The sequence below is a fragment of the Rhinatrema bivittatum genome, chromosome 8 (genome assembly GCF_901001135.1).
Source record: "Rhinatrema bivittatum chromosome 8, aRhiBiv1.1, whole genome shotgun sequence".
NCBI lineage: Eukaryota > Metazoa > Chordata > Amphibia > Gymnophiona > Rhinatrematidae > Rhinatrema > Rhinatrema bivittatum.
In genome coordinates this window covers 246,580,104-246,606,540 of record NC_042622.1, presented here as the reverse complement: position 1 = coordinate 246,606,540, position 26,437 = coordinate 246,580,104, and the positions used below count along the sequence as shown (strand labels likewise).

At 45.4% G+C, this 26,437-nt stretch overlaps 1 protein-coding gene across 1 annotated transcript in view; it reads left to right on the top strand.

The window, feature by feature from the left end:
- COMP (cartilage oligomeric matrix protein) overlaps positions 1 to 24,167 on the top strand; it is a 107,259-nt gene extending 83,092 nt beyond the window's left edge. Inside the window, exons 15-19 of the mRNA XM_029614477.1 lie at positions 7,579 to 7,627; positions 11,215 to 11,411; positions 13,299 to 13,471; positions 14,586 to 14,725; positions 21,049 to 24,167. Of these exons, the coding sequence (XP_029470337.1) occupies positions 7,579 to 7,627; positions 11,215 to 11,411; positions 13,299 to 13,471; positions 14,586 to 14,725; positions 21,049 to 21,107 (618 nt within the window). The 3' untranslated portion in view covers positions 21,108 to 24,167. The remainder of the gene's footprint in view (positions 1 to 7,578; positions 7,628 to 11,214; positions 11,412 to 13,298; positions 13,472 to 14,585; positions 14,726 to 21,048) is intronic.
- Positions 24,168 to 26,437: the final 2,270 nt, after the last annotated feature.

Sequence of the window (26,437 nt, the reverse complement as noted above, 5' to 3'; positions counted from 1 at the left end):
GTATAAATGGCTTCAATAAAAACCATGTTCTATGAAACGTTGGTATGGAGTCTCTTCTGATTGCTGTCAATTTTTCTATGAGATATATATACCTAAGCTTGGTAAACAAATGTGTGCGTGTCAGGATGTCCTTAGATTTCCACTGGGCAACCACCAATAAGTGAGCCGCAGCCACTACATAGGTAAACAGTGCCTGTTGCGCCTCAGGGAGAGCCACATATAGGAGACCCAAAAGCCAAATTTTGGCCCGGAGCGGAATCTGAACCCCTAGGACCCTGGCCAGCAGCCGCTGACAATCTTGCCAAAATGTTTGTATATGCAGACAGTGCCACTACATGTGTAAAAAAGAACCCACCTGGGAGTACTGTTGCCAACATAAGGAAGGGCTCCCCAAGAACCACTGTGAAATTTTAGCGGGAAAGTAATGCCACCGATACAATAGTTTATATCTGTTCTCCAGTGGGAACACTGAGAGGAGAGGATCACCTTGCTGGTGGCTGAAAGGAATCAGTAAGTTTTTGCTTTGGACATTGTCTTTTTTAAAAGTATTGGGGCAAAGTTAACTATTTGGGAATATTATTTAGTGTGTTTGTGCCTTTAATAGTCAGAAAGAGAGTGAATAAACAAGTTAGACTTCATTTTTAAATAGTCAGTCAATAAGGTAGCTAGTAAGCAGTAGGTAGTGTGTTTATTTTTAAAAGTCTGCAGAACTGAGTGTTCCGCAGACTTTTAAAGAACTGAGTGTTTGTATTTAATACAAACTGAGTATTTGTATTGAAAAAAAAAAAAACCCCACAAAAAAAAACCAAACACAAAAAGTAGCCAGAAGCTAGAAATAAGCTAGGAGCAGTGTATACCTAAGTAAAAAAGTTGAATAGTTCAGCTCAGTTACTCACCTTGAAAAGGTGTTGAGGTAGTGTGATTGGGTTTGAATAGGGACCAACATTTGTTAATCAAGAGAGCAGTGAGTCACTCTAGCTGACTAACTGAAGTTAGACTGTTTGGATTTCTTTTTTGAGATGCGGTCTCACCATGGAGTGATACAGAGGCATTATGACATTTTCCATTTTATTCACCATTCCCTTTCTAATAATTCCCAAGATTGTTTGCTTTTTTGACTGCTGCAGCACACTGAACCGACGATTTCAATGTGTTATCCACTTTGACGCCTAGATCACATTCTTGGGTAGTAGCACCTAATATGGAACCTAACATTGTGTAACTATAGCATGGGTTATTTTTCCTATATGCATCACCTTGCACTTATCCACATTAAATTTCATCTGCCATTTTGATGCTCAATTTTCCAGTCTCACAAGGTCTTCCTGCAATTTATCACAATCTGTTTGTGATTTAACTACTCTGAACAATTTTGTATCATCTGCAAATTTCATTAACTCACTCGTCATATTTCTTTCCAGATCATTTATAATATATTGAAAAGCACCGGTCCAAGTACAGGCTCCTGAGCACTCCACTGTTTACCCTTTTGCACTGAGAAAATAGACCATTTAATCCTACTCTCTGTTTCCTGTCTTTTAACCAGTTTATAATCCATGAAAGGACATTGCCTCTTATCCCATGACTTTTTAGTTTTCTTAGAAGCCTCTCATGAGGGACTTTGTCAAACGCCTTCTGAAAATCCAAATACACTACATCTACCGGTTCACCTTTATCCACGTGTTTATTAACCCCTTCAAAAAAATGAAGCAGATTTGTTAGACAAGACTTCCCTTGGGTAAATCCATTTTGACTGTGTTCCATTAAACCATGTCTTTCTATATGCTCTACAATTTTGATCTTGAGAATAGTTTCCACTATTTTTCCTGGCACTGAAGACAGGCTCACTGGTCTATAGTTACCCGGATCGCCCCGGGAGCCTTTTTTAAATATTGGGGTTACATTGGCCACCCTCCAGTCTTCAGGTATAATGGATGATTTTAATGATAGGTTACAAATTTTTACTAATAGGTCTGAAATTTCATTTTTTAGTTCCTTCAGAACTCTGGGGTGTATACCATCCGGTCCAGGTGATTTACTACTCTTCAGTTTGTCAATCAGGCCTACCACATCTTCTAGGTTCACCATGATTTGGTTCAGTCCATCTGAATCATTACCCATGAAAACCTTCTCCAGTATGGGTACCTCCCCAACATCCTCTTCAGTAAACACTGAAGCAAAGAAATCATTTAATATTTCCGCAATGGCCTTATCTTCTCTAAGTGCCCTTTAACCCCATGGCCAGTAAGAAAAAAGTGGTGGATCTCACGCAGTTCTCCTACAATGCCGGGGGATCCCGCTTTGCGGCTCTGTCCGCTGACTCTGGAGCCTTAAGTCATGCGACGCCGCTGGAGAAGAGCTCAGAGTTATCTCCTGAGCCGGAAACATTCACGGACACTTTAACAAAGCAGGATTTCCACAATTGGTTTGAAGAAATCCAGTGCGATATTCGCGCCTTGCGGGATAATAAGAACGATCAAATGGAGACCCTTCGAACAGACATGCGGGATCTCGGACAGCGGGTAGTGAAGTCGGAGGGGGTTCTGGACAAGCACAGCATGCAGCTGTGGAACTGAGGAACTAGTTGAACTTCAGAAAAAGCAAGAAGAAGCGGCCCTAAAATGAAGGACTTAGAAAACAGATCCTGGCACTCGAATATTTGTATTCGCGGCCTCCCTGAGTCTCCTGAATATGCAAACACGATGGAGGTGGAGTGCAAAATCTGCATGGTGTTTTTGGCCTCTGACCAGGGCCAGGGATTGGAGGAGCATATTAAGTCCGATATCATTATCGACAGGGCACATAGGGCTTTGGGGAATGCCTCCCACAATACCCCAAAAGATGTTATCGCCTGCATGCACAGCTTTCTTATCAAGGAGGATCTGATGCGTTGTGCCCGACGGCTGAGCCCCTTTAGTTGGGAGGGCCACGACTTACAGATCTATAACGATCTGGCCCCAGCTACCTTACGGAGAAGAAGGGAGTTGCAACCACTAACCTCAGCGCTCTGGAGGGAGAATATCCACTACCGGTGGATCTTCCCGTGGGGACTTGTTTTTACCCTCCAAGGCATATCCTCCCAGATCAAAACAGTCACCGAAGCGATACCAATCCTGCAAGCTGCAGGCATAGGGATTTCTTCTGAGGAGAGACCACCGCCTCGCCCCAGCTTCCAGGCTCAATCATAGTGGCAACGAGTCAGGATGGGCGGCCGCCGCCTGACCTGGAATGTGGGACGCAATGGGAAATCTATTTTGGACATGCCAGTGTGAACCTTTGGACTCCATGTCCTCACTCCTGGGGGGGGGGGGGGGGGCGGTACAAAAGGTCCAGAGTGGTGCGGCCTGGAGGCCCGAACGGCAAGGCAACTACAGCCGGGAGCGGCTGAGGAAAAGTGATGGGCCTGCAATTTGGACAGGCACAGTCTTTAGTTTATCGTTGAATTTAGTTTCAGACAGGACGTTGTTACATAATGATTATTATGCTTGATGTTTTATCCTGATTCTTAGCCCTACGGTTAGGGGATGTGTTGGGAGTGGGTAGGAGGGAGGACACCCCTACAGCCATAGCAGTTTTCTGGAGTAAAGAATAAGATGGAGGAGGGATAGACGGGCTCACCTCCTTTGGGTTAGGGGTCTACCTGAATGGTGGGCTTGGGTAATTGGGGGTTAGATGGGGGAGGGAGGTTACGGGGAGAGAGGGAGAGAGAGGGTGGGTCGCATGAGGATAGAAGGGGGAGGAAAGGAGGGGTTGTTTGAGTTGGATGGCCAGGGGCGGGTAGTGTGGGCCCTGTACGTGTGTTCTTCAATCACTGGGTCGGTAATACAGAGGCTAAACAGAGTGGGCTAGGGAGGTGGGACACCGGCTGAATGACAGAATTGAAATGTATTTCTTTAAATGTTAAAGGACTGAATTTTCCATATAAGCAACAAATGCTCTTTAAAGAGCTTAATCGCTTATAAGCCTCAATCGCATTTGTCCAGGAGACACCCCTTCCAACGCCAGGCCAAAAGACTACTTTTTCCCCAAAATGATAAGGGGAATGGAACAACTCCCCTATGAGGAAAGACTAAAGAGGTTAGGACTTTTCAGCTTGGAGAAGAGACGGCTGAGGGGGGATATGATAGAGGTATTTAAAATCATGAGAGGTCTAGAACGGGTAGATGTGAATCGGTTATTTACTGTTTCGGATAGTAGAAAGACTAGGGGGCACTCCATGAAGTTAGCATTGGGCACATTTAAAACTAATCGGAGAAAGTTCTTTTTTACTCAACACACAATTAAGCTCTGGAATTTGTTGCCAGAGGATGTGGTTAGTGCAGTTAGTATAGCTGTGTTTAAAAAAGGATTGGATAAGTTCTTGGAGGAGAAGTCCATTACCTGCTATTAATTAAGTTGACTTAAAACATAGCCACTGCTATTACTAGCAACAGTAACATGGAATAGACTTAGTTTTTGGGTACTTGCCAGGTTCTTATGGTCTGGATTGGCCACTGTTGGAAACAGGATGCTGGGCTTGATGGACCCTTGGTCTGACCCAGTATGGCATGTTCTTATGTTCTTATGGACCTGATGACACACTTTCCTTGCAACTTTCACGGATGATAGGCAATAATAGCTCAAAATGATCGAGGAGGGACGGAAAGTCGGGCTTTGACATCCATATTAACTCGTAACATCCGAGATACGATAGCTTTTAAATAACGTAAAGTTCCCTGTATGTACCCGGATCAGTCGTGATTCCTGGGTTTTGCCTCCCCTCCAGCAGATGGAGACAGAGAAGTTTTAACGGACTCCGTCCTATACCCTTGAGGTGCCACCTAGAGTCTATCAGTATTTCTCTATCTCCAGCAGATGGTGGAGGTGCCAAAACCTTTAGTCTGGGTTAGTATTTGGTTTTTAGTTTTGTTGCTATTCGTTCTTTAGGAAATCTTAAAAAAAAAAAAGAAGAAGATATCTCTAAGCCTCCCAGGGGGTTGTTAGGTCCTGGTGAGACCAACCCCCCTGGTAACAGAGGCTCTGGAGCAGAGGGTTGGGAGCCCTGTAACTTCCCACAGCTGAGGGTGATACCGGGGAGCCCGGTTCACTCATTCTCTGAAGATCTGCACACAAGAGAAAACAACACTGAGGTGATTTATTTAATTTCTGAGCCGGCCTAGCGGTCTCTTTTGGCCCTCCTTTCTTCCGACGCTGTTTTCACCGTCCTTTTCAGTTCCTACGAGCTCCCGAGGGTTTGTCTTGGTCGCGCTGGTTCTTTTTTCTGGCCCTGATCCTAATTTAGCTTGGGGATCATGCTGCATGGTGCGGCCTGCGGGCCGGAGTTCGTACCGAGTGCTTGTCGGGAGGGGAAGGCTCTTCGGGGAAAGCCGGTTCCGGCAAAATCGCTTTGCAGCAGCTCTAGAGCATGCAGGAACCCTGGGAGGGTAGAATTGCTGCGGCAGCCTCAGGACCCTTTTTTCCTCAGCACAGATACTGAAGCCTTACTGCGAACGTTCAGGGAGCAGGAGAAGGCTGCCCTGGGGGAGGGGAGCTATCTGCCACCTCTTTCCCCATGTTCTGTTGCCCCTGGGAGGGGGGGGGGGGCGACTTGCAGGCAGCGCAGATCTCTTCTTCAGAGGAGGAACGGTGGAAGGACTCAGACGAGTCTTCTTCCTCGTTCTCCTCCAATTTTGTTTTGTTGCTGCATAATGCCTTCAATGCACGAAAAGCAGCAAAGAGCCAGGGTACTAAGGTACCCCATGAGGTCCCGCCGTTGCTGGGCAGGAACTTCATCACTCCACAAGCGTACCAAGTCACACAGTGGCATAGAAGCTTCCAAAGCCAAACGCCCACTCCGGTCCTTTTCCTGTCAGATATGGATGGGGTGGATGAAGGCGAGTCTCCTCCGCAAGCCCCTGGTGAGGTACCGGATGTGGCTCAGGATCACTAGTTCCAGCCAGCCAAGCCAGTAGATGCGCCTTTAGTGGAGGACGATGATCCCAAAGTGGTCCGCCTGTTCAGAAGGGATGAGCTAGGTCCACTTATCCCGGCCACTCTGGAGGAGCTGGGTATTGAGGTTCCTCCAGAGTACTCACGGTTTGGGGTTATGGATCCGGTGAGATGGTGGGCCTCAGGGGTCCAGCTCAATCTTTTCCGTTTCATATGTCAGTTACAGATCTTTTGTTTAAGGAGTGGGACACTCCGGACCTTGGTTTAAAGGTAAGTCGAGATGGTGAAGAAAAAAATGGTAATGGAATTCAAAAGGACGTGAGATAATACAGATGATCCCTATTGGATGGATGAAAATAAAGAAAGGATGTAACCCATTGCTAACTTTAGCTCTAACATTTCTGAATGAGGGTAACCTGCTTGGAGCCGCAGTTACCACCCATGCAACTTGCTGGGCAGATTGGATGAACCTTTTGGGTCTTTATCTACAATCATTTACTGTTAACTATATGTCTTCAATGTATGTGCATTTATCTCAAGCCTGTTCATTGTGGATCTTCTGAAAATCTGATCAGCTGTGGAGACAGTGGGAGAGATTTAGGATGCTCTTGTCTAAAAAATGCTATTTTATACTATAACAAGCCGTTAAGCCCGTTAAAACGGGCTACATTAACATTTTTTTTGGGATCATTTCCTTCCCCCTCATGCTCCCTCCCACCTCCCCCACTCTCTCCCCTCAGTCACTCCTCTCTCTCCCCCCCTCCCTCCCTCAGTCACTCCCATCTCCCCCTCCCCCAGTCACTCCCTCCCCCCCCTCCCTCCTCCCCTGAGTCACTCCTCTCTCCCCCTCCCCTCAGTCACTCCTCCCTCCGTCACTCCTCCCTCCCCTCAGTCACTCCTCCCTCCCTCCTCCCCCTGAGTCACTCCTCTCTCCCCCCTCCCCTGAGTCACTCTTCTCTCCCCCCTCCCTCCTCCCCTCAGTCACTCCTCTCTCCCCCCTCCCTCCTCCCCTCAGTCGATCTCCGCTGAAGACCGGGAGCGGCGGCCCGTAGACCCGGAGCGGCGGCGGCGGCCCGAAGACCCGGAGCGGCAGGAGCGGCAGCGGCGGCCCGAAGAGCGGCGGCGGCGGCACCGGCCCGAAGACCCGGGCTGGAGCGGCAGCGGCGGCCCGAAGACCCGGAGCACGCGAGGGAGAGACTTCCCTCCCTCGCGCGCATGCCGCCGCCGCTCCGGGTCTTCGGGCCGGTGCCGCCGCCGCTCTTCGGGCCGCCGGGCCGGTGCCGCCGCCGCGCCGGGTCTTCGGGCCGCCGCCGCCGCTCCGGGTCTTCGGGCCGGTGCCGCCGCCGCCGCTCCCGCCGCTCCTACAGCGCCATTTTTATTTTTAAGAGGCACACTGTGACCGACGTGCTCGCATGCGCGGTAGAGCTGCTCTCTACTGCGCATTTGCGGCACGTCGGTCAACCTTCGTTTATTAGGTTGATATAATATAAATATTCAAACACCCATAAAGGTGGTTGCAGTGACCTTATCTTTCGTTTTTCTCATAAATTGAATTTTGCTGCCTAAATCCTATCAGACATCCAGTTTGTGAATTTGAAATTTAAATTTGTGTATCTTTCTTTTAAATGTGTGACTATCTGTACTTCGCAGGGAATGGAAATTGTGCAGACAATGAACAGTGATCCAGGCCTGGCTGTTGGTAAGTGTGGGGAGGGAAGACAGGGCAGAGACGGGTTTGCACACAGACTTTAAAAATCCTTTCTAGAGTACTTCACTACAATTACCACAAAAATGTAGGTCTCTGGCCTCCTTGTACATGGCAAAACCATTAAGAACCTTGGAATAAGGACCACTGTTTCTCCTCTAGAACTTGGGTCCTTCTCCAAGATTCAGAAGCAACAATAGAACTCAATTAAAAGCAGGGTTTTTTTTTTTTTACCCTGCAAGAAGATTAAGGAATTGGGCACCGTAAGCTCCCCCCTTCTCAGCAGCAAGAGAAAAAAAATTCTCCCTCCTGGCTTGTGGAAGCCGACATGCACTCTTTCTTCCTGATTGTATGTGTCTCTCTCCCAGTATATAAACTGGTCCATGCAATCCTTCTCTAGAGATTCAAGGAGTTCAATACCACTCATGTCATTCTAAGGTATACCTTCAGATTACCTGATTTCTTAGCCAGTACAAACAAGTCTTCATGGGCTGCATTCTGCACCAGCAGCACTGGAGTGGTTTAACCCTTTGGACTTCAGGTCATTTAGTACAGGATGTGCCTACCCCATCAACATGAGAATTTTTCTGGTTAACTCTTTGGGGAGATCAGAGGTCTTCATTTTAGCTCATAACATTATTAAAATGACAGTATACATTGAATAGGTTCATAGAGTGGGCTGATGAGCTTTCATAATGCACTTATAAATAAAAAATATACTTCATATTTGCATGAGAAATATGTTTTGCTATTCTATTTAAGTTCGTTCCTTTTTGTCATGTCAGGAGAACACAAGTGTCAGTTATGCTTTGACATTTTTTGTGTTGGAAAAAAGGGGTTGAATTAACAAAAGCCTGAAACTTGTGAGCAGCAACCCCAGGCATCCAGGCTTCAACTCTGGCTACTGCACATCTTTCATATATATTCATAATTCAATAATCATACAAAACATTTTAAAAATCTCTCCACAATGAGAGCACATCTATCTAACATTCTCTCATTTCCCGCTTGGGTCAGAAAGGGCGAGGCATTCTGGCTGCAAACTCTTAAGGAGTTGTCTGAGGAAACGTAAATATCAATGGGGAAGTAGATTTGTAGAGGGATGCAGTTGTCTAGGGAGGGGCAGAGGGGTGAGGGCTAGGAGAAAAACTGCTTTATAAGATTAACAACTCTAAATTTACCCTTCTCGCCTTGCTCCGTAGCGCGGACTCTTTTATGTTGTTTTTCTGGATATCCTATAAAGCAGTTTCACACCCAAGGCACACCTACATTAACAAAAATGCTGTGCAACACACCAGCTTCCATGGAGCATGCAGTGTGGACAGGGAGAGGCCTCATATGGCCAGAAAACACTAGTAAAGCATCAGTCTCTCTTCCAGCTATTAAAACAGAGTGGGAGAGTGAAGTCATATGAACCCATCACGATGTGAGGGAAAAGGGAGAAATCTGGGGGATGCAGGCAGCCAGTTCAGTTAGTTACCTTGGCTGCTGCATGCTAGCTTGACATGCGGTTGGATTCACTAATAACTCCCGATGCAATAATGGGATCAGCGTGTCCAAAACGTGCGTCCAAACCTGCAAGTAGCTAATGGCGCTCATCGCATGTAAATGCCATGTTGAAGAGGCTATTAGCTAGTACCCCCGATGTAAAAAAAAAAAAAAAAAATCACTGTGCACATTTTAACCCTCAAAAATTAACACCAACTCCAGAGCTGGCGTTAAGTCTTGAGGTGCCCCAAGCCATCAACAGAAAAGCAGAAAATATTGCATTTTTTGTGGTTTCTCTGACTTAATATCATCATGATACTAAGAAGGAGGAGCCACAGAAAGCAGCAACATGAAAAAAAAAAAAAGGCTTGATGGCAGTCAGGTTAGGAAAATGGACGTTCAATTTACCAGTGTATGTTTTCCTAACTTACAACTGTGCGGACAGCCACGTTTCTTGGGTACCCGATGCCAAGGACGCACAATTTCCCCTAGCGTGTCCTTTTTAACATGGCAGCTCATTTGCCAGTCGCATCGCATGCCCAGAAGAGGTGGATGGGTGTGCGCGTTAGGAAAATGGGTGCCCATTTTGGATGCCCATTTTTAGTGTGTCCACATTGCATCAGCCTGAAAGTGAGTCACATCCAGGGCTCAGTGCACACTCTCCCTGTTTCACTCAGCTTAGGGATAAAGACAGAGGCTGGCAGGACTCAAAGATGGAAGATTGTACGCATTGTACTGTGTACAATGTGTATGCTACACAAAGCAGGTCCTAGCTATATGTACCTTGCATGCTGCCCATTCATTACTACACTCCAGGGCTCATGCTGTAACTAGGAAGAGGCGGCATGCATGATTATGCATTCATGCCAAAAGAAGCGTCTGTAAGTGGAAAAGGCACCGCTGGTGTCTCTTGTCCCTGAGAGACACTGAGAGCAGGGTCCAGGTGCTGGCCTTCAATTGAGCATCAGGGAGTGGTGATGTTTTCTGTGGCGCACCTGATCAGGTCTGAAGGCACATGGGTTGGAAAACATGGATGCAAAGCATCCAAGGTTCTTTTCTGTTTTATTCCCCACCATTCTCTGTCATGTAACAAAACAAATACTAGAACTAGTGAGTGGCAGACCATGCAACATCTTTTGGTCTTCCCATTGCTCAAGGACAAACTCTGCATAGTGTAGGATCTCACCGAAGCCAACCCATGAGCACAGAAATGTGCTTACCAGTGGGAAAAAAACATGACTTTGAATCTGAGTGGCAGCAATGTATAGGATGACTGATGTCCCAGCAGCATAAACAGGGTAGAGAGGTGCTGAGTCAGCAGGTCAAAACACAACAGTAAGGGAGGTTTAGAGCTGATTAAACAGAATAGACCAAAACACATGAATATAGATTTAAGGTGATCAAACAAGAGGACAGATTAAGAATGAGTATTTGGACTTTGTGTGCATTTGATATCTGATTTTAATGGCACAGAGAGGATGGATACATGGAGCCAACACCTACTGAATGTGTATTGGAAGGGGGAGGGGGGAGAAGGCAGGCAGTAGGAGGAGGCACAAAATTGAAGATGATATGGAACAAGCAGATAGGATCCTTTGTAGTGGGGAAGTGTGGGTGACAGGCGGAGCTCAAGGAGAGGCTGCAGTGTTGCAGCAGGGAGGGTACATGAGCAGATCAGGATGGGCCTTGCAGTCTTTTTTATTTTATTTTTTTATCCTAGCGGTTTCCCTCCTGCTTCTTTGTAGTTCCAGCTCAGTTGGAACCAGAGCTGGGATCTGGTGCCCTGAGCCTTCATTTTCCCCCTATTTTATATCCCCATCCAGTTTATGATTAGTCTGGCCATGCACCGGGACTCCTTTGAACCCTGCAAGCATGGGTCCTGAATCCAGCCACTTGGTTTCACTCTTAGGCAATGACCCACTGTAGGCTATGAATGTTGCCTCTGTAACATTGCAAGCCCTGGCTGACAAGACCAGATCCAGAGATCAAACTCAAAACTCCACGTTTCTGTGTTGGAAGAGCATACTTTTCACTCTTGCATTTCACTGCTTGCTCAGAGTATTTCCAAACACCTGGTTTCTTCATCTATTCAGGTTACACAGCCTTCAATGGGGTGGATTTTGAAGGAACCTTCCATGTGAACACCGTAACAGATGATGACTATGCTGGTTTCATATTTGGCTACCAGGACAGCTCCAGCTTCTACGTCGTGATGTGGAAGCAGACAGAACAGACCTACTGGCAGGCTAATCCCTTCCGTGCTGTGGCTGAACCGGGAATTCAGTTAAAGGTTGGAAAAAGAAAAAGCTGGGCCAGCCTGATGGCAACAATCATAACCTCAGTGGGGGTGCTTATTAGAGATGTGCATAGTTTTTTGTGTTCGTGTCGTTCTTCGTTTTTCGGCCGCCATGGAAAATGTCGTTTTTTTTTGGTTCGGGTCTTTTTTTTCGCGAAAAATCGATTTTTAGTTAGTGCGCGCTAACTCCCAGTTAGTGCGTGCTAACTCCCCGTTAGTGCGCGCTAAATCCTGTTAGTGCGCACTAACAAAAACCGTTAGATTTTGTTAGTTTTTGTTAGTGCGCACTAACAGGACTTAGCGCTCACTAACGGGGAGTTAGCGCGCACTGACTCCCGTTAGTGCGCACTAATCGGAAAAACGAATTTTTGCGAAAAAACAGGAAAATCCTGATTTTTTTCGGGCTCCCTGAAACATGCCGAATTGGACAATTTCGTTGCAATTTTCCAATTCAGCAAAAACGAATGCACATCTCTAGTGCTTATGTGTGTGTGTGTGTGTGTGTGAGAGAGAACCTTAATCGATGCAATAGCAACATCTAGTAGCCAGACTTAGGGCCTACGATTACCGGCTTTCAGGAGGAGCTCTGGTGCTTGGGCTCTGGTTGAGGATTGTCCCCGCAATGGCTGGGTTAATTAAACTGGGGAAGGGGGATCCAAGGTATTTTCAAATGAAGGATCATGGCACAATAGCCCAGTCAAGGTCAGTTCTGATTGAACTATATGCCCAGGCAACAGGGAGCCCCCACTCCTCCAAATAAGAGTCAATTGCAGAACATCTTAATGCATCTCCGGTCAGCCCTGGGCTCAGTGGGGTTGTGTCAAAATGAAAAAAGGGAAATTCAAAGGAAAGACTAAAGGAGCAGATGCTTCCTCGATGGTCATTCTTTCCTCTGATTTATTTATTTAGATTTTAGAGCATTCTTCTTTCCGTTCATCGATCCTTCAAAGGTCTGACCTATGGGACCACACAGTAATCTGGTAGATGATGACAGAAAAAGACCAAACAGGCACATTAAGTCTTCCCAATCTACCTCATTCCTCACCCATTAAGAATTTTCTGTAATGCAGAAGTTAGGCGCTATAAATTGGAACTTAACTATTTTCTCAGTTTTCACTAGTTGCACTGTTTTGATTAGAACCCCCAAAATAATTCTTTAAGGGTTAATTTTTTTCTCAGCTAATTCTGATGTATAGGTGTGAAGGACTTGACTAGATTACTTAGCAAGCAGAGCTTGAGGATCACTGTATGTCTTACTCAGCTCATGGTAAGGCTTATGCGGCTGGAATCCAAACAATGACTATTGCATGCCACCATTTTTCTCCTTGGTCTTTTCAGCAAAACGTGATATCCTACCCTAGACAGAGTGGACAGTTCTCACTACTTAGTAAAAACACAAAGTACAACATATGGTTGAATACTAAATGAATTCTGGTTTGCTGAGCCAAACAGTCTTCACCAGACGTTAATGGATAGTAAAAACCTGCTAATTAGAGCAGGTTATCATCTTTTGAAGGACAGTCATGGGTATAGGCCCACAGGGGTCATGGGGATAGGGTGAGGGTGAGAACAAATTAACTGAAAAAGAGGCAGGAGATATCCCATGGGATTATTTCCACTTTCCAATAGCAGGTACGAGAAAATTTCTCTTACCTATTGTTGGACACCTTTATCTTTTATGTGGGATCTCCTAACACCAGGCAGAGGCACTTAGCTCAGTAATTCTGCTTGCCTTGCACTTTTATTGCTTAATTCCAACATCAAGAATCTGCAATCTAACTGCTCCATTATGGATTACATTTATTTGAAATAAATCAATACCCTGTGTTCAAGCATTTTGTTTTGGGTACAGACTGGGATTTTGCTTTTCATATGGCATAGGCAGTGAAGTCCACGAGTGGCCCTGGAGAACAGCTGCGGAATTCTCTGTGGCACACAGGAGACACTTCCAGCCAGGTGAAATTGTTGTGGAAAGATCCCAGAAATGTTGGCTGGAAGGATAAGACTTCCTATCGTTGGTTTCTACAGCACAGGCCTCAAGTGGGATACATCAGGTAGGACCAAAGAGGATGATTTTCCCCATTGTGCAGTTAATAAAATGGACCGGACCATGTTCAAGTCACACTTCAGTAGCCCAGTGAAGTGAGTGTGGTTGGTTTGGTCATGTGATCATCAACTCAAATCTCGCTCTAGGGTCACCTGGGTGCAAATAAAAGAAAAATGAAGAATCATGATGCAGATTCAAGTCTCTTTTCTGGGACATGAAGAATGTTTTAAAATTAGCTCTGCATTAATATTATTTGTGGGGGGGGGGGGGGGGTGTTATCTTAAACCACATTCCCTCTGGATTGCAGTTTATTTCTGAATCACTCAAGTTTCTCTCTAGTAATTATCTGAATCCAGTAATCTAAAACTCAACAGGTTATCCCATGTGTCATAAAATCTCATCACATACCAGTAACTGCACACTTAAGTGGGTGCAGGGAGTTTATCAGACTCCTGTTTATCCGCGCCTGTTGTTTGCTTTGTAGTATTGAGTTATTATGGTACTATTCCCCTTTTATTAGACACCGCTGCCATCTTTATTTATAATGCTTTATTTCCCCTACCTTTCCTTACTCTCTAGTTATTATGTTTCAATATGTTCTAATTGTATTATGTTAAATTTGTTCGATGTAAAGCGCCGCCACAGGCACTAGTTTCATGTTACGCTGTGAACCGATGTGATATCATTGATGAATGTCGGTATATAAAACCGTTAAATAAATAAATAAATAAATAAATCTTGAGGCTGACACAATCATATTAAACTTACCACCTCCTCTGTCCTGAATTTATTTCCAAGGACTTCAAAGACATTTTCGTAAATACTGGGTTTGGTCTCTTAGAACTTATGAAATTGCATTATTTTGTGAGATTTACTGGGTTTGAAAGTCTGTATCATATAATATGCACAAGCAAGTTGCTGGAATATTAGTAAGTACATACTGAGTGCATTAAAAGGTGGGTATAATTCTCCAGCCACCCACTACAGAAGTACTCTCTACAAATTCTTTCAGCTCTTACTGGGGTGCCATGTGAGGGTGTTCTGATGACTTGAGACTAAATAAAAGTGAGCCCGGTTGTTAATAAATACCAAGTTAGCTCCCATTTCTCTTCCCCCTCCAGAGCCAGGTTTTTTGATGGCCCTGAGGTTGTGGCAGACACCGGTGTCATCCTAGATACAACAATGAGAGGTGGGCGGCTTGGAGTTTTCTGTTTCTCTCAGGAGAACATTATTTGGGCAAATCTGAAATATCGCTGCAATGGTGAGTTGTTCATCGCATGCATTTTTTTTTTCTTAAAGTGAACACTTGTTTTAATGGTTTTCCCCCCCCCCCCCCCTTTGTGAGAAAACAATGACTATCATGAAGATAGCAAATGTTGCTTACCTGATGTAACAGGTGTTCTCACAGGACAGCAGGATGTTAGTCCTCACAAATGGGTGACCGAGGATGGAGCCCAACCACGGAAAACTTCTGTCAAAGTTTCTGGAACTTTGACTGGCCCCTACTGGGCATGCCCAGCACGGCACTAACCCTGCAGCCAGCAGGGGTCCCCCTTCAGTCTTGTTTCAAAGCTACAGGCAGTGCCGAAAAATAAAATAAGAAAACGAACCCAACACCGCGGGGTGGCGGGCGGGTTTCGTGAGGACTAACATCCTGCTGTCCTGTGAGAACACCTGTTACATCAGGTAAGCAACATTTGCTTTCTCACAAGACAAGCAGGATGGTTGTCCTCACAAATGGGTGAGTACCGAGCTGAGGATGTCCGAACGTGCGCCAAAAGTACCCAACGGCGTGCAACAGGCACAACAACTGGGGTGGAATTTGGTAGAGGACATCCGCACCCCACCGGGTAGGCGGAAGGGTGTTACGTCATGTTGGAAAAAGGTTACGCAAGACAGATTGGCCGAAGATGGAATCCTGTCTTCCAGCTTGGTCCAAACAGTAGTGGGCTGCAAATGTATGGAGAGAACTCCAGGTAGCTGCCTTGCAGATGTCAGGAAGCGGCACCGATCGAAGGTGAGCTACTGAAGTCGCCATGGCCCTCACAGAGTGTGCTTTAACACGGTCTTGAAAAGGAATGCCTGCTTGCTGATAGCAGAAAGAGATGCAGTCCGCCAACCAGGAGGACAGAGCCTGCTTACCCACGGGTTGCCCTAACTTGTTAGGATGGAAAGAGACAAATAATTGAGTACTCTTTCTGTGGGCAACTGTACGGTCTAGATAGAAAGCTAGAGCACGTTTACAGTTGAGGGTATGCAGAGTCTGTTCCCCGGAGTTGGAGTGGGGCCTGGGAAAGAAAATAGGCAGTATGATGGATTGATTAATATGAAACTCCGAAACTACCTTAGGTAAGAATTTAGGGTGAGTGCGGAGTACCGCCCGGTCCTGCAGGAGTTTAGTGTAAGGCGGGTAGGTAACTAGGGCCTGCAACTCACTAACCCTGCGAGCTGAAGTGATAGCCAAAAGGAAAATCACTTTCCATGTGAGATATTTAAGGTCACAGGAGTGAAGAGGTTCGAAGGGTGGTTTCATAAGGCGACCAAGAACCAGATTAAGGTCCCAAGATGGGGCCGGAGGACGTAAAGGTGGCTTCAAATAGAGCAAGCCTTTAAGAAAGCATGTTACAAGGGGTTGTACTGAAATAGGGACACCCCCGATACCTTTATGGAAGGCGGCTACCGCACTGACATGCATTCTAATGGAAGAGGTCTTCAGACCTGATTCTGACAAATGCTAAAGATAGTCCAAAAATTTAGGAATTGGACAGGAAAGGGGATCAAGGGACTGAGAAGTGCACCATGATGTGTACCTTTTCCATTTATAGGAGTAAGATTTTCTTGTGGAAGGCTTTCATGAAGCGATGAGGACACGAGAAACTGAATCTGATAAGTTAAGTGGTTGAAAGACTAACCTTTCAACATCCATGCCGTCAGGGACAAGGCTTGGAGATTGGGATGGAGGAGACATCCGTCGTTTTGAGTGATCAGATGCGGGTCCTTTCCCAAGGGAATGTGCTTGCGGATGGAGAGATCCTGGAGTATGGGAAACCACACTTGGCGTGGCCAGTGAGGTGCGATCAGGATTCATGGTTCCCTTGTCCTGACGTAGCTTCACAAGAGTCTTCGACAGAAGAGGAAGTGGAGGGAATGCATAAAGCAGACCTGTTGACCACGGGAGGGAGAATGCATCCCTGGGCCGAGAGTGCTGAGTCCGAATGAGAGAGCAGTAATTGGCCACTTTGTGGTTCTGAGGGGACGCAAAGAGGTCTATGTGTGGATAACCCCATTGCTGGAAAAGAGAGGTCGCTACCAAGGGATTGAGTGACCACTCGTGTGGTTGGAAGACACGGCTTAGCCGGTCTGCCAAGACATTTTCTACCCCCGGCAAGTAGGTGGCCCTGAGGTACATCGAACGGGAGAGGGCTTCTGCCCAAATCTGCGCAGTTTCCTGACAGAGAAGAAAGGAGCCTGTGCCTCCCTGCTTGTTGATGTACCACATGGCCACCTGATTGTCTGTCTGAATCAAGATTACGTGATTTGATAGGCAATCTTGAAAAGCCCGGAGAGCGTATCGGATTGCCCGAAGCTCCAGGAAATTTATCTGGTGTTTGGCTTCCTCTAGAGACCAGAATCCTTGAGTTTGTAAATTGTTTACATGGGCTCCCCAGCCGACGTTGGAGGCGTCGGTGGTGAGAATTATTTGAGGATCTGGTGGATGAAAGGGCAAGCCTTGGAGGCGGTTGGATCGATTTGTCCACCAGGCAAGAGACAGACGGAGTGCATGGGTGATGCGAACAACGGTCGACAGAGGCTGTGTGGCTTGTATCCATTGTGATTTCAGAGTCCACTGCATGACTCTCATGGCTAGACGGGCCATTGGAGTCACATAAACTGAAGAGGCCATGTGTCCCAACAGAATGAGGAATTGGCGAGCTGTTGCTGTAGGTTGAGACTGCAATTGGCAAGCTAGGGACACAAGGGTTTGGACACGTTGATGAGGAAGGAAGGCTTTTGCCTGTAAGGTGTCCAAGTCTGCTCCAATGAAGGATAAGGTTTGAGATGGGAGAAAGTAGGATTTCTCGTAATTGACAAGAAATCCCAGCGAAATAAGCATTTGAATTGTCAGGGTCAGGGAGGACCGAGCGATTTGCTGGGTTGGGGCCCTGATCAACCAGTCGTCCAAGCAGGGGTATACATGGACGCCTTCCTTCCTGAGGAACGCTGCAACCACTACGAGACATTTGGTGAAAACTCGCGGTGCGGATGCCAGACCAAATGGGAGCACTCGGTATTGATAGTGGTTTTGGCCTACTAGAAATCGGAGGTATTTGCGATGAGACTGAGATCGCAATGTGGGTGTAAGCGTCCTTGAGGTCTAGAGAGCAGAGCCAGTCCTCTCTTTGTAGCAGAGGTAGAAGCGAGCCCAGGGTTACCATCTTGAACTTTTCTCTGTGAAGGTACTTGTTGAGGGCCCGCAAGTCCAGGATTGGTCGAAGTCCTCCTGACTTTTTTGGGATCAGAAAGTACCTGGAACAGAACCCCAGTCCTTGTTGGGAAAGAGGAACGGGTTCTATAGCGTTGGACTGGAGGAGAAGAGATACCTCCTGCTCTAGAAGAACAGAGTGGTCGGTAAGTCTCCACGCTTGTAGAGGCGGAGAGTCCGCAGGAAGAGTTAGAAAGTTTAGATGGTAACCCTGTGCAATGATCGCTAGCAACCAATGATCTGTAGTGATATGATGCCATTTTTGTGTAAAGTGGCTTTGTCGACCTCCAACTGGTATGTTTGGTAGAGGGATTAGGCATCTGCTCTCTAATTGAAAGTCAAAACCCCGACGCAGGACCTGGTTGCGGAGCTGGTGTGGGTTTTTGCTTTCGAGATTGGCGAGGCTGAGGCTTTTGATACGGCCTCGTTGACCTGGACTTGGTGTGTGGGGGATAATACTTCCATGGACAGAAGAATGACTTTTTAGGTTCCTTCTTAAATGGTTGCTTAGAAGGGAAGTCAGAAGAAATCGATGAGAGCTGCTTAAGGGTCTCATGATGATCCTTTAATTCAGCAACTATTTGTTGAATTTGCTCACCAAACAAATTATCCCCTAAACAGGGCAGGTCGGAGAGCCTGTCCTGAACCTCCGGGCGAAGGTCAGAAGACTTAAGCCAAGCCCTGCGCCTTGCCGAGATGGCTGTAGCAGACAGTCTAGTGGAAGCATCGAATATGTCATAAGATGTTCGTATTTCATGCTTTCCAGCTTCAAACCCTTTAAGCACTAGGGTTTGAAGTTGTTGTTGGAATTGTTCTGGTAAGGTATCTGAAAATTCTTGTATCTGCTTGAAAATGACCCTGTTATATTGGGTCATGTATAGCTGATAAGAAGCTATTTTAGAAATAAGCATGGCCCCTTGGTAAACTTTTCTGCCTATACTATCTAGGAACTTACTCTCCTTAGTGGGAGGTATGGATGAGTATGGCTTCATTCTTTTAGCTTTCTTTTGTGCTGACTCCACCACAACAGAGTGGTGGTCTAGCTGAGGTTTTTGAAAGCCAGGTGCTGACTGTACCAGGTAAGTAGAGTCAGCTTTTTTATTTACTGGAGCAACAGATCCAGGAGTTTCCCAATTCTTTTTTAGAAGGTCCAGAAAAACTTGATGAATTGGAATGGAAGTGATGACTTTTGGGGCATCCAAAAATTGGAGTAATTCCATCATTTGGTGCCTGTCATCTTGCTCCGATTGAAGCTGAAAAGGGACCAATTCCGACATTTCCTTCACAAAATTTGTGAAAGAGAGGTCCTCGGGAGGAGAACGCTTTCTGCTTTCAGCAGGAGAGGGTGGTGAAGGTAAATCATCGGTATCCGAGGAAGAATTATCACCCCAGGTGTCATAAGGATCAGGTTGTTGACCTGTAGGACCCCGAGGGGGTTGGATACCTGAAGGACCCGTTGAGACTCCGAGAAACCCGAAGAAATCACTGGGGGCATCGAAAAAGTCCTTGGAGGCATCGGTGCCGGCATCGAAGGCATCGATGGAGCTGATGTACGTATCGCCCCGGAGGAATGTATCGGTGGCGAGGGACGACATGGCACCGATGGAACTACTCCCGAAGGAGGAATTCGATACGGTGTTTCTGTACCCGATGAATTTGGCATCGGGGAGCGCACCGGTGCTGTCTGTGACCCGGGTATTACCGGTGGAAGGGCGGTCACAAGCACTTCCATCCGTGCGAGCAGCGGTGCCAGCGCTGCTGGAATCGGGTCGATAACTGGTTCCACTCTCGGTGGCGGAGTCGGTGCCGAAGGAGTCTGGAACCATTGCATCGCTTTATCAATGGCCTCCTGGACCAGCTGGTCCAGTTCTTCCCGGAGACCTGGGGTAACAATACCCGGCTCCGTGGAAGAGGGAGGCTGAGGCTGAGCCGGAGGGACCACCGTCACCGGTGGAATCGCGGCTCCCAAACCCCGATGGGGTGAGGGTTGCCTCAATGTCTCAGAAACAGAAGTGGACGGTGCCGCTTCTGATCGAGACTTCTTTGGTGGTGGCTCGGACGGTAGCGAGGTCGAAGACTTCGATTCCTCGATGGTCCGAGACTTGCGATGTCGATGATGATGCTTCTCCCTCCGATCCCCACGATCTTCGGGGGAAGGGACGGGGGTCGATGGCCGTGGAGACATTGATGGCAGACGGTCACCGGGAGGTTGCCGACGATGGAAGGACTTCGACGGTGCCTGTTCAGACGTCGTTGCGATGGACGGCATCGGAGTGTGAGCATGGAAAAGGAGTCCCATCTTCTCCATTCTGGCTTTGCGACCTTTTGGTGTCATAAGGGCACATTTGGTGCAAGTCAGGACATCATGCTCACTTCCCAAACATAATACGCAGACTCTGTGAGGGTCTGTGATAGACATGGTGCGCGTACAATCCGGGCACCGACGGAACCCCGACGCCATGGCCATTGACCAAAAATTTAGCCGCGGGACAGTCGACGGCCAGCAGGCCGCGAAGGCAAAACTCGACGGTAGCCGGCGAAAAACGGCAAAAAACTTACCGAAACACCGTGGACTAAATATAGATAGAGAGGGGACCCCTGTGAGGCGTATTTAACTTCAAAGAAGTTCGAGAAGAATTTCCTGTCAGGAATGTGGTAAGAGCTCCTTCACCGTGTGGCAGCTGCTGCGCGGAAAAAAGAAGACTGAAGGGGGACCCCTGCTGGCTGCAGGGTTAGTGCCGTGCTGGGCATGCCCAGTAGGGGCCAGTCAAAGTTCCAGAAACTTTGACAGAAGTTTTCCGTGGTTGGGCTCTATCCTCGATGTCACCCATTTGTGAGGACAACCATCCTGCTTGTCCTGTGAGAACTGAGATTTCCCTTGTTGGTAGCAGAGTATTTATTTAAAGACTCCTCACCTTCGAGAAAGGGCACTATGGAAGACCAGGCAAGGGCGATGAGAAACATGTTTTAGCTAACAAACACCACTGCTTTAATTGATTGCCTGGCTACTATTTTGTCATATAGACTCAGCCGATTCCCAGATTCAAAAAGTAACAACTTTTACTCTGAATGATTTTTCCTCTCTCTTTTGTCTTCTTCAGATACTATCCCTGAAGATTATGAGTCATTCAGAGTACAGCAACTCCATCTCAAGGCCTGAGCAGTATAATTTTATGTTGACTTCATTTATATATCAGAGCATCACTACTTGTTAGCTGCCATCACATCCTCTTGATTTGATTTTTTTAGTATCAGTGAGCAACATAATGCTACTGTTTCCACTCCACATTTGTCAATTTTACTATAAACGAGCAGCATCTTTAACAAGGTTAAAACTTCTCTTGGAAATCCTTGGATACACACTAGACCCCGTGCCATTGAACAGAAGCTGTATACTCATGCAGTCAGTAAGGAAGGAGGCTCTCCTGCTGGTCTATGGTCTTGACTTTGGATAGAAGTACAGGCCATGCATTGTGGCCAGAGTTATTGAAAATATTGTCTGGACCAAGGAGGGCAGAGGGTAAGGACCAGGAAGACCATGGCATTTTGGATATGGGTCTTAGTTACTATAACAGATCTGTATTATATGAAGAATATAAAAGCGCTGAAGGAAGGCTTTTAGTTTTTCATGGAATTCCAGGGAATATTTAGAAAATAGGCGTCCTAAAGTTGTAGAGAACTGTAAAAAGCAAGCTTTTCCCGTCCTCACTGCAACAGATATTGTTATCTACTTTAGAAATTCATGTGTTTCTATTACATGTGACAAGCTTGTTCATACACAAGTGTTTTAGGAAACCTGTAAAGCCATTAATAACTCAAGAATAGATTGAGTTCAAATGTACCCCCCATCCTATTGGCTTGATGAGTTTAACTTTGATCCATTACAATGGCTCCATTATCAATACTTAAATTTTAAAGTGGTTCTTCAACTTGGTGGACTCAAAAGTCAGTTCAGTTATGATGACTCTTTCCACAGGTATATAGCACGATACCATCAAAAGAAAACATTTTTTAAATCAAAATTAAATTTTTTTCAAATGGAATTCAAGGCTCTGGTTCCAATCGGAGATTAGAACATCCTTGCTGCAATTCCAATAGGTTCAGCTGAGGAGGAGATTAGTGGGCAGAAACATTCCTTGCCACTGGAGGAAAGGCTCAAACTAAAGTCAGTTTTTTCCTTTTTTTTTTTTTTTTTTTTTTTAAAGGGGGTGGAGTGGGGGGAGGCAGAAGATGAATAGTACTATGCATCCACGGCTAGAATACTTCAACCTAACTAGTAAGTCAACAGGCAATGTCTGATGGTGTCACTTAAAATACTGCATTACTGAATTACATTTTGTGCAGCTCACACACTGAATGGAGATAGCACCACAAAGGTTCCTGTATGCATGGAGGTATGTGCTGGGGAGAAAAGGCTGCAATCTGGCCCACATTTCCTCTATTAACTCCAGGGAGCAACCAGGAATACATACCAAATCTTTGCTCCAGTGCAAAAATTCATTCCAGCTTTCCCCCACAGAAAATATTTTCATTGATAAATTTGGAGCAACAGTTTGACTTAAGTTAAAGTTGGATAAATCACCATCCCCTGCTCTCCCACCCATATTCTATTAAGATAGGAGATGCTTTTGTTGAGTTTTCCATTTGGTGGTGTGATCCTAGAATAAATGCATTTAAAATGAACACTAAAGAAAAGGCTGGGACAATGCCTTAAAAAAATGGTCAAGGTCTAGACACATGGGTAAAACAAGAGGAAAGCTGGGCCTAGAGAGAACTAGTGCATCAGTTGCCAATCTTAAATGGCACTTGATGACAGTAAGAGAAGATAAACAGGAAGTACAAGTTTTTGCCATCACTCAACAGTCAGGGAGACTGCTCCACAATCCACAGTGCTGGCATTGGGTTGATGATACTGGATTAATGTCTTGTTCTGTACTTTATTTAGAACCGCATAATATAATACAGACCACTATATCTACTAAACTAGAACTGGAGGGCCCTTGGGAAGAGCTAGTGACCTCCAGAGACAAAACTTCCATCAGCATATGTTACCAGGTGCAATAACATCCCCCCCCCCCCCCCAGTGGCAGTCACTACTTCCTACCTTAGGGAGGGGGAATGAATCAACACTTTCCACTAATGTCCTCCTCCACACTCTGTATTAACATATATTTATTAAAATGGACACTACAAAATAAACTGGAAAGACTTCTTGAGCACTCACAGAACGAAAAACATTTCAACTTTTTTTTTATTACATTTCATTTACAAATAATGCAGAGATACAAAGACAAAAGCCCTCGCAAAACAAAAACAAAAAAAGACTGAAAAAGGTACATTTAAAGTAAGTTGCTTTTTTCACATCATTTTTTTTGGCCAGATTGCAAACATTTAAAGCCATATTCAACGTTCCATTTTGACCATAGAAAAGCACAATGAATAAAAACCAGACACTGTACAGAAGGACTCAGAAAAAACCTGCTGTGATCCAGGAACTGGAGCTGAATGTAAGACTTGCATATATCTGTGAAATAATCCACCAGTGATTATCTCAATAGCCAAAAAATAAAATTAAAAAGTTAATTTGTAAGTAGTGTATGATTTCCAGGAAAACCAACTATTTTCCGTCAAACCCTTAGTCGTGCATACTATAAAGTTTAATTTTCAGCTGCCAGTCTGTGAAAAAAGCTGCCAGGAGCAATTAGCTTTATAATTTTTGCTTTTAATAACTTTTCCTTCAAGAAATTCTTCATTATTTACCTTAAATGCAGTTCTTGGGTGACAAACAAGATGGCTACCTCCATGGTTACATACAAAGCATGTATTACTTACATATTCTGTTGCCCTCTTTCCAACAGCACATTCAATCACAGCAAGAGAACGATTCAAGTATGAAGATCCACTTAATCAATTGTTTTAACATCACATTAAATATGACTGAGAAAAAAGGGGTGGGGAAAAGACTTCACCAGTGGCCGATGTGATTGGGCATGCAACTCTGTGATGAAGAGATCTGGATTCCATTCTTGGATCCAGGTTCATGGGTCTCCGGCTGTATTTGATCTGGGAGTTCTGCTCTATTTCCAAGTTAGCAGCTTGCCCTTTGAGACCCTCCCTCCTTTTTCTCAATCTTCCCCACAAAATGACCATTTTTCTAACCTCAAGTTCCCTTCCAACAGTAAAATTAATTTGGAAATTAAGTTCTCTCAGGATTTTTCTTCCCTGAATCACCGTAACTGCTTTTTAAGCTTGGCAAGTGTGGTGCTCAACACTTTTGAGAGTCAGTGACACTTCGTGTCAGGGCTATGGAGCCGTCTTGGAAGCAGCTTTGATGGAGCTGTATCATGTTTTCCATTACAGAAAGATGCAGCATAATGTGGCCTGCATATCAGATAAATATGGGAAATACTGGAGATAATGTATGATGGGAATTGAATTAGATACTTGGAAGAGTATGGAGAAACATCTAGCAGGGAATAAAATGGCTTGAAAAATGGTCACCATATAGACATATGCGGAGTAACCTGGAAAATGATGGGTTTACCAGAGTTTAAGGTATAAGTTGGGCACGGCCCAATGCTTCGATGACAGTGCTACATGCTGTAACGTAGGAGACATGGGTTTGATTGCCCAGCATAGCTTCTGCTCCTTTGGTCAGCCAGGGCTGGGAGTGCTGCAGAGATGGCATGCACAGTCCACAGGGTGGGAGCCCCAGCCATCACACAATGGTGACACCTGGTGCTCAGACAAGTAACAGGCTTCAGAGAGCTATACTCTGCGGCATCTGGCAGAGATCTGTCACTAGACAGGGACATGGAAAAAGTAGAAAAAAATGTGTTGAAAATGGACACTTGGCTACATAGCCAAGTAGAAACCGATTCCAAGCTCAAAGGAGCAAGAAGAAACCACCAATAGAAAAAAAAAAAAAAAAGAAAACGATAGGCCAGTTGCTAAGAAAATGCCTACTGAAAATCAAGAAAACGACACTGTTATTGGAGACGAAACATGGGGCATTCTAGGATCCATACATTATGAGTTTCTGCATACAAGGAGCGATTTTCATTTAAAGGCTCTAGGGGCATTTTAATCCACTCAAGTCTTGTTTCTTGGCTTCACTAAAAGCCCCTCCTTTCCCTATTTTACAACAGCTCATCTACTAATTGGAGATATCCTAGCTGGATATACCTCCTCCTATTGCAGCTGTATACAGAGTGGGTGAAGAAAGCAAAATTGCTTACCTCTAACAGGTGTTCTCTGTAGACAGCAGGACACATCAGTATGGCTGATTATTGTACCGCTTGGCCAGAAAAGCAATAAGCATGTCTGAAGAGGGGAGTATTTAAGTTATGATGTCAGGCTGAGAGGGCATTTCTGAACAGAAAACACCTTACCTGGATACAATCATTACTATTATAAATCTCCAAGTAATAAAACAAACATTTTAGGCAGCAGAGAAGCCCTTTTAACATGTAAGTTACACTGCCATGTTGTCCAATCCTAACACAGGAAGTAAACACGCTCTGCGCTGGGTGCATTACCTATACATTTCATGTTTACAACATAGCCTATTTTTAAAGATGAAACAAAGAGCCATACAGAAAAAGATCCCCCACCCCTAATCAGGACTGCCATGGAACAGCAGACTGACCATAGCTGACCTGTACTCAAGGATGTGGAGGACACACCCACCAGAACAGCCTTGCGACTGGTTCTCTACAGGCATGATCACGTAATTGGACCATAGCAAGGCACAGATAGTGTGAGATGCCTGCACTGCAGAAATTTGTGTACATCGGCTGAGCAGAATAAAAACCAAGAACATTGGATAAACCCCCCCCCCCCCATGACTTATTAAATGGGGAGATAACGAGAAGGCGTAAGCCACCAGCATTGTGCGTACTTTTTTTTTTTTTTTTTAAATTTTAATACTCTTATGACATGAAAGTGCAAAAAAAAAAAAAAAAGCCTGGCAAATGAGAGGGGAAAAGCTTGTTGCTGGACAATTAGCAGACACAATTAGATAACATTTAATCTGTTTTCACAGTTATCCTTGGTGACCATCAAGACAGTCTTGTAAGGATCTAGGAAGGGAGAGGAGGTGGAAGCAAGCATGGGCTCAAAATTTAAAACAGACTATTTTCCATAAATGGCAGAACAATAAACAGCAACATAAAACCAACAACCTGAGCCTCACAATAGAACAGAATACATGGCACAAACGAAATGTCATTTGCCAGTATTAACCCTTTGGTGCCTAAGTCAAGTTTTGCTGGACTCACACGTGCAAAAGAAATAATAGCAGGGCAACCATAAAATCAGAATCAAGGAGCTATGTAGTGCCAGCAGGTAAAGTACCTACTTGGCTGGAATATAGAAAGGTGTTATCCTGTTCTGGCCTAAATGACTTTCTTCATGGTTTTAATTGCAGGTAAATTAACACAAGTACCTATTCTTTTCAACAGTGGTTTTAATCCTTACTTTACAGGTGAT